The sequence below is a fragment of the Dipodomys ordii genome, unplaced genomic scaffold (genome assembly GCF_000151885.1).
Source record: "Dipodomys ordii isolate 6190 unplaced genomic scaffold, Dord_2.0 Scaffold31, whole genome shotgun sequence".
Lineage (NCBI taxonomy): Eukaryota > Metazoa > Chordata > Mammalia > Rodentia > Heteromyidae > Dipodomys > Dipodomys ordii.
Window position 1 is genome coordinate 2,012,227 of NW_012267247.1, and position 13,939 is coordinate 2,026,165.

Sequence of the window (13,939 nt, forward strand, 5' to 3'; positions counted from 1 at the left end):
TGAGGCCTTGGGTTCGATTCCTCAGCACCACATAAGCAAAAAGAAAAAAGCCAGAAGTGGCGCTATGGCTCAAGTGGTAGAGCGCTAGCCTTGAGCTAAAGAACTGAGGGACAGAGCCCAGGTCCAGAGTTCAGGCCCCACGACCGGACAAAAAAAAGAAATAAATAAATAAAAATTGGAATGTTTCAACTAAACAACTAAGGAATTATTTTTGGAATTTAGGTTAAAATTACCTTTGTGCTATTATCCCTTCAATAATCTCCAATTGTAGACTCACTCTCCTGAGAACTCTAATTCAGGACAAGCAAATCTTGCCCTCCTGAGAACACCAATCCAGTATCCTAAAATGCTCAACTGCTCAAATAGTCGGAAGATCCAAGAAACTGTGTCAGGTACTAAAGGAACCTAAACAGAGGATAGAAGTTCATCTTTTGCCCTTCACTACTCAGTACTACCTTGGACTTCCTGTGTGTAAGACATTTTCCTATTCTGCCCTCTCATGTACTCTCACATAAAATACATTCCTAGCCTGGTGTCGGTGGCTCCCACCTGCAATCAAACTACATTCATGCTACAAAGCCCATGTGTTTTCCCATCTACTTGACCCATGTAAATCTTATATATAGCCTTCTGAGACCCAGTTAATATCCTATGTCAACTATCTCATGTCAACTTAAGTTTAAAGTGACTCTTCTCCTTAAATTCTTTTTCATATCTATACAAATTTCAATTATAGAATCATAAAACTCTTCTATGTATGTAAAGATGTGTGTATTTGTGAATGTTTTGCTGGGACCAATGAGCTACCCCCATCCTACCATAGCTACTGCTGCTTTTTTGTTTTGTTTTGTTTTTAAACCAGTCCTGGAGCTTGAACTCAGGATCTGGGCACTGTCCCTCAGCTACTTTTGCTCAAGGCTATCAATCTACTATTATGCCACATTCCCAGCCCCTACCACAGCTTCTCAATAGTCTGATGTAATGTCCCTTTTCACATGGCATTTCCTACTACGTTTGAAAATTTGTGACTTTTTTTTTTTTTTGGTCGGTCATGGGGCTTGAACTCTGGGCTTGGGTACTGTCCCTGCGCTCTTCAGCTCAGGGTGAATGCTCTACCGCTTGAGCCACAGAACCACTTTTATTGGAGATAAGCGTCTCACGGAGTTTCCTGCCAGGGCTGGCTTTGAACCGTGATCCTCAGATCTCAGCCTCCTGAGTAGCTAGGATTACAGGAGTGAGCCACGGCATCCCGCTCAATTGTGATTTCTAGTAGCACAAATAACTCAGAAAACAGCCTATGTCAGTCAAACCAAACAATTCTTTTTCTGAAATACAATCTATATCTCTTTCCACATGATTTCAAATATTTAAAAGAAATCTATCACTTATTTCTATAATTTTCCCTTACATCAGGCTAAACATCTCTAGCAACTTAAATTGTTCCTCCAACGTTCCAATTTCTAGATTATTGAACCCCTCTAAATATGCTCTAGAGTTTATGAAAGTATATATGATATGTGATATCTAAGACTAAAGAAAATGCTCCAGGGCTGGGAAGGTGACTCAGTGGTAGAGCTCTTGCCTTGCATGCCTGAGGCCCTGGGTTCAATTCCTCAGTACCACATAAGCAAAAAGAAAAAAGCCAGAAGTGGCACTGTGGTTCAAGTGGTAGAGCACTAGCCTTGAGCTGAAGAACTGAGGGACAGCGCCCAGGCCCAGAGTTCAGGCCTCACGACCGGACCCCAAAAAAAAAAAAGGAAAAAGCTCTAGGGGCTGGGAAGGTGGTTCAGTGGTAGAGTGCTTGCCTCTCATGCATGAGGCCTGGGTTCAATTCCTCAGCACCACATAAGCAGAAAAAGCCAGAAGTGGCACTGTGGCTCAAGTGGTAGAGCGCTAGCCTTGAGCTGAAGAGCTGAGGGACAGTGCCCAGGCCCAGAGTTCAGGAGCCACGACCAAAAAGGAAAGGAAAGGAAAGGGGAAAGGAAAGGAAAAGGGAAAGGGGGAAGGGGGAAGGGAAAAGGGGTAGAAAAGGCTCCAAGAAAGTTCTTAACAAGAAAGCAAGAAAGTTACATGTAATGTAAGATAGAATATATAGGGTTTTTGTTTTGAGACAAGGTCTCCAGATATAGCTCAGGCTGCCTGAAAATTCATGACCCCCTATCTCAGCCCCTTGAGCCCCTTGAGTGTTGAGATTATAGGCATGCACCCATGACTGGGTGATATGTTTCACTTTTTCCAGTAGCATCATGCTTTAGATTAAGTCCATTAAGGTCTTTTTTGCATAGACAGGTAATTCCTCATCTTCCTATTTTGATAAAGATTTCAATATAACCTTATACTTATCCTATTTTGATAAAGATTTCAATATAACCTTATACTTATCACAACTAATTTAATCTCTTGCTTTGGCAGTAACTGTGAATCTTAACTCTGTCCTCTACTGTACTGAGTCATCCACAAAAATAAGCATGCCTACTGAAATGGTTTTAATGATGATGCCAGATGCTGACCAGAAAAACAAGAACAGATTCCTATGATATGACAATACAAACTTGTCTTCAGGTTGACAAATGATAGATTCAGCATGCTTTGGAAATTATTCTACTTTTTGTAAATTAGCCAACTATACCTGTTTCAGCCTTGAGATAAAAAGCTAAATAGAGCCGGGTGCCAGTGGCTCATGCCTGTAATCCTAGCTACTCAGGAGGCTGAGATCTGAGGATCGAGGTTCAAAGCCAGCCTGGGCAGGAACATCCATGAGACTATTATCTCCAATAAACCACTAGAAAACCAGAAGTGGCACTGTGGCTCAAGCAGTAGAGCGCTTGCCTTGAGCTGAAGAACACAGGGACAGAGCCCAGGCCCAGAGTTCAAGCCTCACCACCAACAAAAACAAAACAAAAGACACACAAACAAAAAGCTAAATAGAGCTCAAGGCCCGGAGTTCAAGTCCCATTGCTGGCATGCATGCGCACAAATTACACACACACACACACCCATCCCACCCCACCCCACCCCCACTGAAATTTACAGGTTTTTACACATACACACACACACACACACATCCCACCCCACCCCACCCCACCCCACCCCCACTGAAATCTACAGGTTTTTTTGTTTTGTTTTGTTTTTGGAGGTCCGGTCATGGGCCTGAACTCTGGGCCTGGGTGCTGTCCCTCAGTGCCACTTTTTTTTTTTCTGCTTATATGTGTTGAGGAGTTGAACCCAGGGCCTCATGCATGCAAGGCAAGTGCTCTACCACTGAGCCACCTTCCCAGCCCGCAAAAATCTACAGGTTTTGAAGTGAGTTTGGAATAGTCTGTTCATAATAAATTAAAATCAAACAAAATCATCTGCCCTAGAACTTCAACATTTCAGTTAGTAATGTCTATATCTAATCTCTTCATTATGTTTTCATTACATTTTCATTACCTTTTGCCTATCCTCAGTTTCCTTATATTTTTCTACCCTCCATGATTCCATAATTATTCACAGAATAAGTGGCTAGGACTATTTTTTGGCTATTAAAGGACAGAAATTGCCAGAGCCTAGAAAAATGAATTTATTGAAAGAGACTATCTGCTCTCTTCTCTCACCTACCTTGGCTTTAATTCTCTCTTTCTGATGTTATTTCTATCTTTTTCTCTTTGAAAATCATTTTCCTTCCTAGAAAAGGCAGAAGTGAAACATGAGCTAAGCAATCTGCCTTCCTCTCTAGTCTCTGCAAGCATTATATTTTCTCTAAACACTGAATATTCTTCTTCTTAACACAACAAATTATCTTATTGCTATTTTACAAAATAATTCATGTTTCATCTTAGTCTGTTTTATATTCATTCTTAAGATCTATTCATTTCTTTCCATTTTTACATTTTTAATTTCCATAAAATCATACTGACATCTTTTTCCCATTCTCATTGGTACTCTACACAATTATATGACCACAATCCTTCTTAGAACCTAACAGACTTCAATAGATTTCTTTTAAGATTTTCAGGTTACATAAAATCTACAGATTCTGTGTCTAGACATCATTTTTGGAAAGCCATCACTTTCTTCTTCTTTTTTTTTTTTGCCAGTCCTGGGGCTTGGACTCCTGGGCTCTGTCCCTGAGCTTCTCTGTGATAGAACACTAGCCACTTCTGGTTTTTCTGTTTATGTGGTACTGAGGAATCAAACCCAGGGCTCCATGCATGGTAAGCAAGCACTCTACCATTAAGCCACATTCCCAGCCAGCACTATTGTCATCATTATCGCACATCAGACTACTGTCTTATTCATTAATCTCCAAGTGATCGATTTTAGTCAGAGACCCTTATTAATAATATTTTTGAGCACAATGCTGAGCATATATTAAAGGCATGATAATGCAAAATTGAAGATAAATACAATGGATGTGTTTTGTGATCTCAGAGTGCAAAAATCAACGAGAAAAAAACAATATGAACCTATCAATTATTAACAGCTAAAATAGATATACGAATACAAGGCCCCAATACTATGTGTACACTACCTGTACTCATCAAACTATCTTAGAAAACAATGACAAGTATGCTATAAAAGTTTTTAAAAACTTGGGCTGGGAAGGTGGCTCAGTGGTAGAGCGCTTGCCTTGCATGCATGAGACCCTGGGTTCGATTCCTCAGCACCACATAAACAAAAAGAAAAAAGCCAGAAGTGGCGCTGTGGCTCAAGTGGTAGAGTGCTAGCCTTGAGCTGAAGAGCTGAGGGACAGCGCCCAGGCCCAGAGTTCAAGACCCATGACCTACAAAAAAATAAAAAATTAAAAAAAAATCTTCACTTGATATAGTCCTAAAGATGGTATAGTTCCCATTAGGATCTTCATTTCTATGGCTTGGAGCTTAGAAAGTGAAGGCCAATGCCAGGCACCTGTGCTTCACACCTGTAATCCTAGCTACTCAGGAGGCTGAGATCTGAGGATGGAGGTTAAATCCAGCCTGGGAAGGAAAGTCCATGAGACTCTTATCTCCAATTAACCACCAGAAAAATGGAAAAACAAAAAAACCGGAAATGGTGATGTGGCTCAAAGTGGTAGAGTGCTCACCTTGAGCTGAAGAGCTGAGGGACAGCGCCCAGGCCCAGAGTTCAGGCCCCACGACCAGACCCAAAAAAAAAAAAAAAGTTTTTAAAAACTAATAATTCACCTATTAAATCCCAATAGGTTTATAGTATATTTCTCAACTAATCACATGCTGAGTCACAAAATAGTGAAGGCAAGGATTTGAGAAAATAAGCATGAAACAGGAATTACGAGCAACAAAGTAAATTTCTTTTTGCAGGGGGCCAGTCCTGGGACTTGAACTTGGGGCTGGAGCACTGTCTCTGAGCTGCTTTTGTTCAAGGCTAGTACTCCACCACTTGAGCTACAGTACCACTTCTGGCTTTTTCTGTTTATGTAGTACTGAGGAATTGAACCTAGGGGTTCATGCATGCTAGGTAAGCACTCTATCACTAAGCCGCATTCCCAGCCCTGAATTAAATTATTGAAATATATATATATATATATGTAAATATGGTATGGGTTTGTTGTGTTGTTTTTTGTCACTTGTGGGGCCTGAACTCTGGGCCTGGGTGCTGTCCCTCAGCTCTTCAGCTCAAGGCTAGTGCTCTACCACTTGAGCCAGTGTCACTTCCAGCTTTTTCTGCTTATGTGGTGCTGAGGAATAGAACCCAGGGCCTCAAGTGTTCAAGGCAAGCACTCTACCACTGAGCTACCTTCCCAGCCCTTAGCATGGTTTTTAATGATTCATTCTACTGGAAGGTAACAGAAAGTTAGATATTTCAATGACCCAAAAAAATCTTAAATCACCTGGTGCTGGTGGCTCATGTCTGTAATCCTAGCTACTCAGGAGATGGAGATCTGAGGATCAGCTCAAAATCAGCCCTAGCAAGAACATCTGTGAGACTCTTATCTCAAGTTAAACACCAGAAAACTAGAAATGGCACTGTGGCTCAAGTGGTAGAGTGCTTGCCTTGAGCTGAAGAGTTCAGGGATGGCATCCAGACCCAGAGTTCAAGCCCCACAACAAACACCCCCCCCAAAAAAAAACAAAAACAAAACCATAAGCATTGTTCCATTCATCCAGAAGCCTAAAGTGAAACTACAAAGATTCAAATCCACCAGAATTGGTTATTTGTGCTATGTTTCCTCATATGTTAACAGTACCTACTTTCAAGTTGCTTCCAGGACTCAACAAGCTTAACCACATGTACACTAATAAGAGTAACTAGTCTGTTAATACTCAAAACACTTTAGGTATGTACAGTTCTTTTTTTTTTCTTTGAAGTACTGGGTTTTTAATTAAAATCCACCAAGTTGGCATTGCTTGCCCATCTGAGCCATGCTTCCAGCTCTGCTTTTCCTGATTATTTCAGAGATGGAGTCAGTCTAACAGACTTTTCTGCCAGGCTATCTTAAAACCACAGTTGTCTTTTAGTTATTTAAAAATTGTATTTTAAGCTGGGTGTGAGTGGCTCACACCTGTAATTCTAACTCAGGAGGCTGAGCTGTAAGGATCATGGTTCAAAGCCAACCCAGGCAGAAAAGTCCCTGAGACTCTTATCTCCAATTAACCACCAGAAAACCAAAAGTGGCACTATGGCACAAAGTGGTAGAACACTAGCCTTAAGCAAAAGAACTCAGTAATGGCACCCAGACCCCAAGTTCAAGCCCCATGACCAACAACAACAACAAAAATAAAAAAAGAAAAGAAAAAAAAAGAAAGAAAAAACTCATATTTTAGCCAGCACCAGTGACTTATTCCTATAATCCTAGCTATTCAGGAAAATGAGAGCTGAGAATCGCAGTTCAGTGCCAGCCTGGGCAGGAAAGTCTGTAAGACTCTTCTCTCCAATTAACCACCAGAGGGGCTGGGAACGTGGTTCAAGTGGTAGAGTGCTTGCCTCACATGCACGAGGTCCTGGGTTCAATTCCTCAGCACCACATAAGCAGAAAAAGCCGGAAGTGGCGCTGTGACTCAAGTGGTAGAGCGCTAGCCTTGAGCTGACGAGCCAAGGGACAACACCCAGGCCCAGAGTTCAAGCCCCACAACCAACCAAAAAAAAAATTAACCACCAGAAAACTAGAAGTGGCACTGTGGCTTGAGCAAAAGGGACAGCACTCAAGCCCTGAGTTTAAGCCCCACAACAGACAAAAATAAAGACTCATGTAAATACATCCTTCGAATTTCATGCATATGTATTCAAATTTTATTGAGCTGGTGATTAATGTTAGTCTGAACTACAAAAGATTTTAACCTTCAAGTTCAAGAAGTTTTTCTAAGTTATCCATCATTCTCTTGGATAACTACATAATTTGAAGGAAAGTAATTCATGAGGTCATTTACCAGAACTTAATCCATTCTAACAAAATATACTCTAAATTTGTTTTGTTTCTGGGGGTTTTTTGGGGTTTTTTTGGGGGGTCCGGTCATGGGGCCTGAACTCTGGGCCTGGGCGCTGTCCCTCAGCTCTTCAGCTCAAGGCTAGCACTCTACCACTTGAGCCACAGTGCCACTTCCAGCTTTTTTTCTTTTTGCTTATGTGGTACTGAGGAATCGAACCCAGGGCCTCATGCATGCAAGGCAAGCACTCTACCACTGAGCCACCTTCCCAGCCCCATCTAAATTTGTTTTAGTTGACAAATATCACCATTTTAACATTAAGCCAACTTCTCCTGAGTACTATTACTTTATTGGTCAAAGGTCCTTTCTGGTCAACAGTAGTCTCTCCTCATTCCAAGAACGCACCCATCATCAGATTATCATGTCAAGCCTAGCTAGCCAATGTAATTAGACATTCATTTACAACTAGAATGTCTAAGCAACCACATGTACAGTCATAGCTACCATTGGCGCAATCTTGGGAAGTCACCATTTAATGTCTAACTCATTCTGTATCAGAAAAAAATAAAAGTGACTTACTTGGATATAAAAATCCAGTCATGGGCTGGGAAGGTGGCTCAGTGGTAGAGCGCTTGCCTTGCATGCATGAGGCCCTGGGTTCGATTCCTCAGCACCACATAAGCAAAAAGAAAAAAGCCGGAAGTGGCGCTGTGGCTCAAGTGGTAGAGTGCTAGCCTTGAGCTGAAGAGCTGAGGGACAGTGCCCAGGCCCAGAGTTCAGGCCCCACGACAGGGGCCAAAAAAAAAATCCAGTCATTAGGGGGCTGGGAAGGTGGCTCAGTGGTAGAGCGCTTGCCTTGCATGCATGAGGCCCTGGGTTCCATTCCTCAGCACCACATAAGCAAAAAGAAAAAAAGCTGGAAGTGGTGTTTTGGCTCATGTGGTAGAGCGCTAGCCTTGAGCTGAAGAGCTGAGGGACAGCACCCAGGCCCAGGGTTCAGGCCCCACGAACGGATCCAAAAGACAAACAAACAAACAAACAAAAATCCAGTCATTAGGTAGGTCATTAGGTAACAACCTAAAGTCATTAATTACCCTTGAATACATCAAAGTACTTCCTAAATGATGGAAGATTACTGTCTTCATATACAAGGAAATATTGAGAATTCAAAAACCAGAAACAAATCATACTACTATATCCCAACAAAAACAGTATTTTTCCTCACTTTTAGAATAAAATTCTACCACTAAAGAACTATGTTTAGGTCTAGGAAGTTGGCTCAATGGTAGAGTATTTGCCTTACATGCATGAGGCCCTGGGTTGGATTCCTCAGCACCACATCAGCAGAAAAGGCCAGAAGTGGCGCTGTGGCTCAAGTGGTAGGGCACTAGCCTTGAGCTGAAGAGCTGAGGGGCAGTGTCCAGGCCCAGAGTTCAGACCCCACAACCGACAAAAAAAAAAAAAGAACTATGTTTAGCCTGGTACTGGATAAGATCTAAGGGCTCTTGGTCTAAGGCCAGTGTAGTAGAAAAGTTTTCAAGATTCCAACTTAACCAAAAAAAAAAAAAAAAAAAACAAAGGGCTGGAAACATGGCTCAATTAGAACATCAGGTTAGTAAACACAAAGTCCAAACCCAGCAGCACTCAAATTTTAAGAAAAGAACTAAGTTTAACCAGGCTCCAGTAGTTCATTTACCATTTTAACTACCTGGGAGGCTGAGATTGGAGGATAGCCCAGAATAAAAACTCAAGAGATCTCAGCCAAGAGCTGGGCTCTCTGTTGAGTGTCTAGACACAAAACCAGGAAGAAAGCAAGGCCCTTAACCAGTGAAAAGAAGTTCTGCAAGTATAGCATAGTGGTAGAATGTTTGTAAAGAAGCATCTGGACCCAAGTTCAAACTCCAGTACACCAAAACAACAGCAACAGCAAAACAAAAACAAAAAATTTAAAGACCACTTAACTTTCTGCTGAAAAAACTGAAGTTTAACAAGCTGCCAAGAAAATAAAACTGAATTATACCCAAATGAGTTGGTTGTATATATAAAATTCCATGTTCCTTTCCTCTAACAACAACAACAAAAAAAAAAAAACCACAAAAATTCCATCTGTCATTTCAGGTACAATCCTTTCATTGCACTTACCAGCAGCTTGTCCAGTCTTCGCCAGGAGAGACCCCAGTTCAAGGATACTCTGTTCTTTGACCTGTACTGCCTCCTCATCATTTTCCTGAATATCACGTTTCACTGTGGGAGGAAAATAAAAATTTTCTTAAAATTTTGATTAAAAAAAAAACCTTAGGTGAGAGAGAATTCACCCTTACCAAACAGACCATTACGAACTCAACCATGTTTACCAAAACGCAAATTCTAAATCCTAAAACCCAACACCCCCCCCACCAAAAAAACATCCAAATAAGAACAAAATTAAATAACCATATATGTTCCATGTAAATCAGATAAATGATAGATTCCTCTCTCTGATTTTAAGGATGCCTCATCATTCTATCCATTAGAATTTCCCTTACCCACAGACACTGAGGTTTCTGCTGTGGTCACTTGGTTAAAACAAAATTGAAAAATTCCCTCATACCTATGGTACATGTTATTTATATGAAGATGCATAAAACATGCCTATGCTTTACCTGCCACAAACTAAAATCAAATGTCCAAATTATTGAAAAATCGAAAAAGTCTTTTCAATAAGGTCAGTGGAAGCTAACCTTAAGCTGACTGTGTGTTAGAAATAAACGGTTCTATAAAGCCCTACTAGAAAAACAACCCCATCAAAGTGTCAGTGATTCTAAGCAATTACACTTAAGAGAGACTGCTGCTTTTTAATGGACTCTGATTTGGCTAAAATAACTTTCTGCTACCTGTCCCACTTTTAACTGTAAATAATTACTCAAACACTTGACCATCAAATAGCCTCTCCAAGTTTGTAGTGTTAATTTTAGTGATCATTACTAGTTGCCACTTCACTTACAAAAGCATCATGACTTGACAAAAACCAAGATTTTGAGATTCCATAATGGAGTCTGGAAAAAGTAAGACTGTCAAGCACCATGACTCAAGCTTGCTCTAACAGGAAAGCTTTCAGGAAACTCTCTGCTAGTACAGTGGACACGCAAAAAGTACTCTAATGGTAATGTTTGTCATAATGTCAACTTTTGTGGCACCGCCACAAAATAAAATTAATATGTTCTTCACATTAGTTCTAAATATTAGTGTATGTTCAACAGAACAAATACACATGTGTAATAGTGAATTAGACAATGCTGGTTCTGTATAACTGACTTAAGATCAGCACTTCAAAGATAGACATCCTCTATCAATATCATTCCTTCACAGATCATCTTAACCCTCACTGTATTCTCTCCTCTAGTATTCCCAAAGATAAGATTTTTCTCATTGTCCTTTCTCCATCCAAGTAAGTCTGAAGCACCAAGATCCAACAGCTTACAAAGTCAACATAAAATAAACATAACATCCTGGAAGTCGCACGCACACGTGCATTCTCATACTACTTGTTGATCCAATTCGAATCTTCTCAAGCTACATCTAAAAGATCACATTACGACACCTGCAAGGAAGAGAGAGGAAGCCCAATGCCCTAAGTAAAACTTCCACAAGTGAACATTAAAAGCCTCTCTGTCATAGTAAAATTATTTTCGTTCAAACCTGAATTCCACTAGAAAACAACTGGCTGGGGCTTCCACTTCCACTTTCCTGTCGAGTGCATGTGAAAAGACAATCAAACCACGGGGTGAAGAGAAGAAATTCTTCCACTCCAGCCCTGTGCAGCCGGCGGGTCCCGCAGAGTTCCCACAACTCCGTGGCTTGACAACCAACTCCCAGAACTTAACTTCCAACCCTCTAGGGGAGTCGGGGAGGCTTAGTCACCTCCTCCAGCCTGGCGGTCCCAACACGATACTTCACCCTCACCCTCTACACGGGACAGAGGGGCATCCCGGCCACCTCCTCAACCCGATGGCAATCCGGGGTGTGTGTGTGTGTGTGTCACTCCCGCATTTTCCACATCGTTTTCCGCTGAGGGCTGGGAAGTCAGACAGCTCCCAGCGAAGCGTCCCGTGGAAGAAAACTCCAGGAGAAGCGCTCGCGCTCCCACCCCAGCAACCTGTGCTGATAACAACGGCGGGAAATGCCGATCCCGTGGACCCGCTCATCCCGGCCTTGCGGCACCGCACTCTCAGACCAGTTTAGGACCGGCCCGCCGACCGGCACAGCTCCGGGTCCCGGGCCGGCTCGCGCGGGCCGGAGCGGGACACCAAGCCGAGGAGACCTCGGGGGCCCGGCTGGGCCCACTCGCCCACCCCGCGGTGCATCCACCGTGAGTCAGCAGCCAGCAGGTGGACGCGCGGGCTGCCCCGGGGTTTCCCGCCCGACTGGGACCCCGGGAACCCCGAGCGGCCTGCGCCCCCGGCCCGTCCCCCTCACACACAGTGAGTCAGCAGCACCCGAGCCGGCTAGCCCGGCCCCTCTCGGCTGCCGCCGGCTGGCACAGGCCGAGCTAGGCCGGCGGAGCAGCAGGGACGGCGCGGAGCCCTTTACCGATGGAGTGGAGGATGTCGATGGAGGCCTCCCGGTCGGTGCTGAGTAGAGACTGGGCTCTCTGGAACTCCACCACCGCTGCCGCCGCCATCTTACCGCTCTCACACCGTCCCCGGCCGCGGCCGCCGACGCCGGAAACATATACCCGGAAGGCCCGCCCTCGCGTCCCTCCCCACCTCCTCCCGCAGCGAGACCTCCCGCCTCCCTCCCAGAGAACGCTGGGAGTTGTAGTCTGTCCACCTGGCGGAGGAGACGGTGAGGGGTGAGGGCTGGGGCACCCGCTGGTGGGCTAACAAGTTGCAGGACACAGCTTCACCTGACCAGACCGACGGCGCCTCGGTTAGTCACCCCGAAAGGGACTTCAAACCCAGGGAAGACCTTTCATGAGTAGTTGGCTAAGTATTCTGTGGGGCCTTCCTGATAGTGTCCATGTTTAACTGTGCATTTAGGGGCACAGAAGATCTTAGGAATTGCCCCACATAGGCATTGGACAGCTCTGTTCAAAATGTATTCAAGCCGGGCGCTGGTGGCTCACGCCTGTAATCCTAGCTACTCAGGTAAATCTGAGGATCGCGGTTCAAAGCCAGCCCAGTCCGTGAGACTCATCTCCAATTAACCACCAGAAAACCAGAAGTGGCGCTGTGGCTCAAGTGGTAGAGTGCTAGCCTTGAGCTGAAGAGCTGAGGGACAGCGCCCAGGCCCAGAGTTCAAAACCCACGACCGACAAAAAAAAAAATAAAATGAAAATATCTTCATTCATGCAGTACTTGAGGCAGACAGCAACAGTATTGGGGACCTGAACACAGAGCTGATGAGCTTGCAAGGCAATTACTCTGCCAGTGGTGCCACACCTCCAGCCCAATAATACTGAGCTTAAAACAAATAGTCTCACCTAAGCTTCTTACTTTAAATAATTAAAATCACATTTTTCTTCCTGTACCTCCAGGATACATTGCTTTGGTGGGCACTACTTTAGCTTGTACTTCTGTTTTATTGCCCCTGTTTTATTCATTTCTCCTTTTGGGTTTAATACTCTCCCACTTCACTTTCATTTGATAATTTGTACTGCCTCAACAAAAATCAGGTATCTGTGAAGATGTCAAAGCAAGGGAAGAGGGGGCTGGGAAGGTGGCTCAGTGGTAGAGCGCTTGCCTTGCATGCATGAGGCCCTGGGTTCGATTCCTCAGCACCACATAAGCAAAAAGAAAAAAAGCCAGAAGTGACGCTGTGGCTCAAGTGGTAGAGTGCTAGCCTTGAGCTAAAGAGCTGAGGGACAGTGCTCAGGCCCAGAGTTCAGGCCCCACGACCGGACCCCCCCCCAAAAAAGGAAGAAATAAATGAGTTGCTAAAATGATTAGACATAAGGAAGATTTTTTGGGAGGTGTGGGGGCAGTTCTGGGGCTTAAACTCAAGGCCCAGTCACTGTCCCTGAGCTTCTTTTAATCAAGGCTAGCACTCTACCACTTGAGCCACAGTGCCACTTCTGGCTTTTTCTGTGCATATGGTACTGAGGAATCGAACCCAGGGTTCATGCATGCTAGGCAAGCATTCTACCACTAAACCACATACCCAGCCCAGGAAGATCTTTATCTGGGTGACAATGCAAAAATGGAAATGCTATTTTTTTCCTGTTGGTCATGGTGGGGCCTGAACTCTGGGCTTGGGCACTGTCCCTCAGCTCTTCAGCTCAAGGCCAGCACTCTATCTCTTGAGCCACAACATTACTTCCATTTTTCTGGTGGTTAATTGGAGATAAAAAGTCTCAACAGACTTTCCTAACTTGGCTGACTTTGAACCATTATCCTCAGATCTCAGCCTCCTGAGTAGCTAGGATTACAGGTGTGAGCCACCTGTGCCTGGCAGAAATGCTATTCTATAAAAGGACTTATAAGTGGGACCGACACTGTACTCCTCTATGACTGGATGAGGCAGTTAGTGTATCTATCTCCTTTATTCTACCAAGAATGTTTGTTGAAGACAGTACTATTTATTCCCCTTTAATATCT

At 43.7% G+C, this 13,939-nt stretch overlaps 1 protein-coding gene across 1 annotated transcript in view; it reads right to left on the minus strand.

Annotated features, from left to right (window-relative positions):
* The window catches only part of Psmd11 (proteasome (prosome, macropain) 26S subunit, non-ATPase, 11), a 38,835-nt gene extending 26,761 nt beyond the window's left edge, over positions 1-12,074 (minus strand). The window contains exons 1-2 of the mRNA XM_013016525.1: positions 11,934-12,074; positions 9,507-9,608 (exon numbers count right to left, since the gene is read on the minus strand). Coding sequence (XP_012871979.1) covers positions 9,507-9,608; positions 11,934-12,024 — 193 coding nt within the window. The 5' untranslated portion in view covers positions 12,025-12,074. The remainder of the gene's footprint in view (positions 1-9,506; positions 9,609-11,933) is intronic.
* Between the last annotated feature and the right edge of the window lie 1,865 nt (positions 12,075-13,939).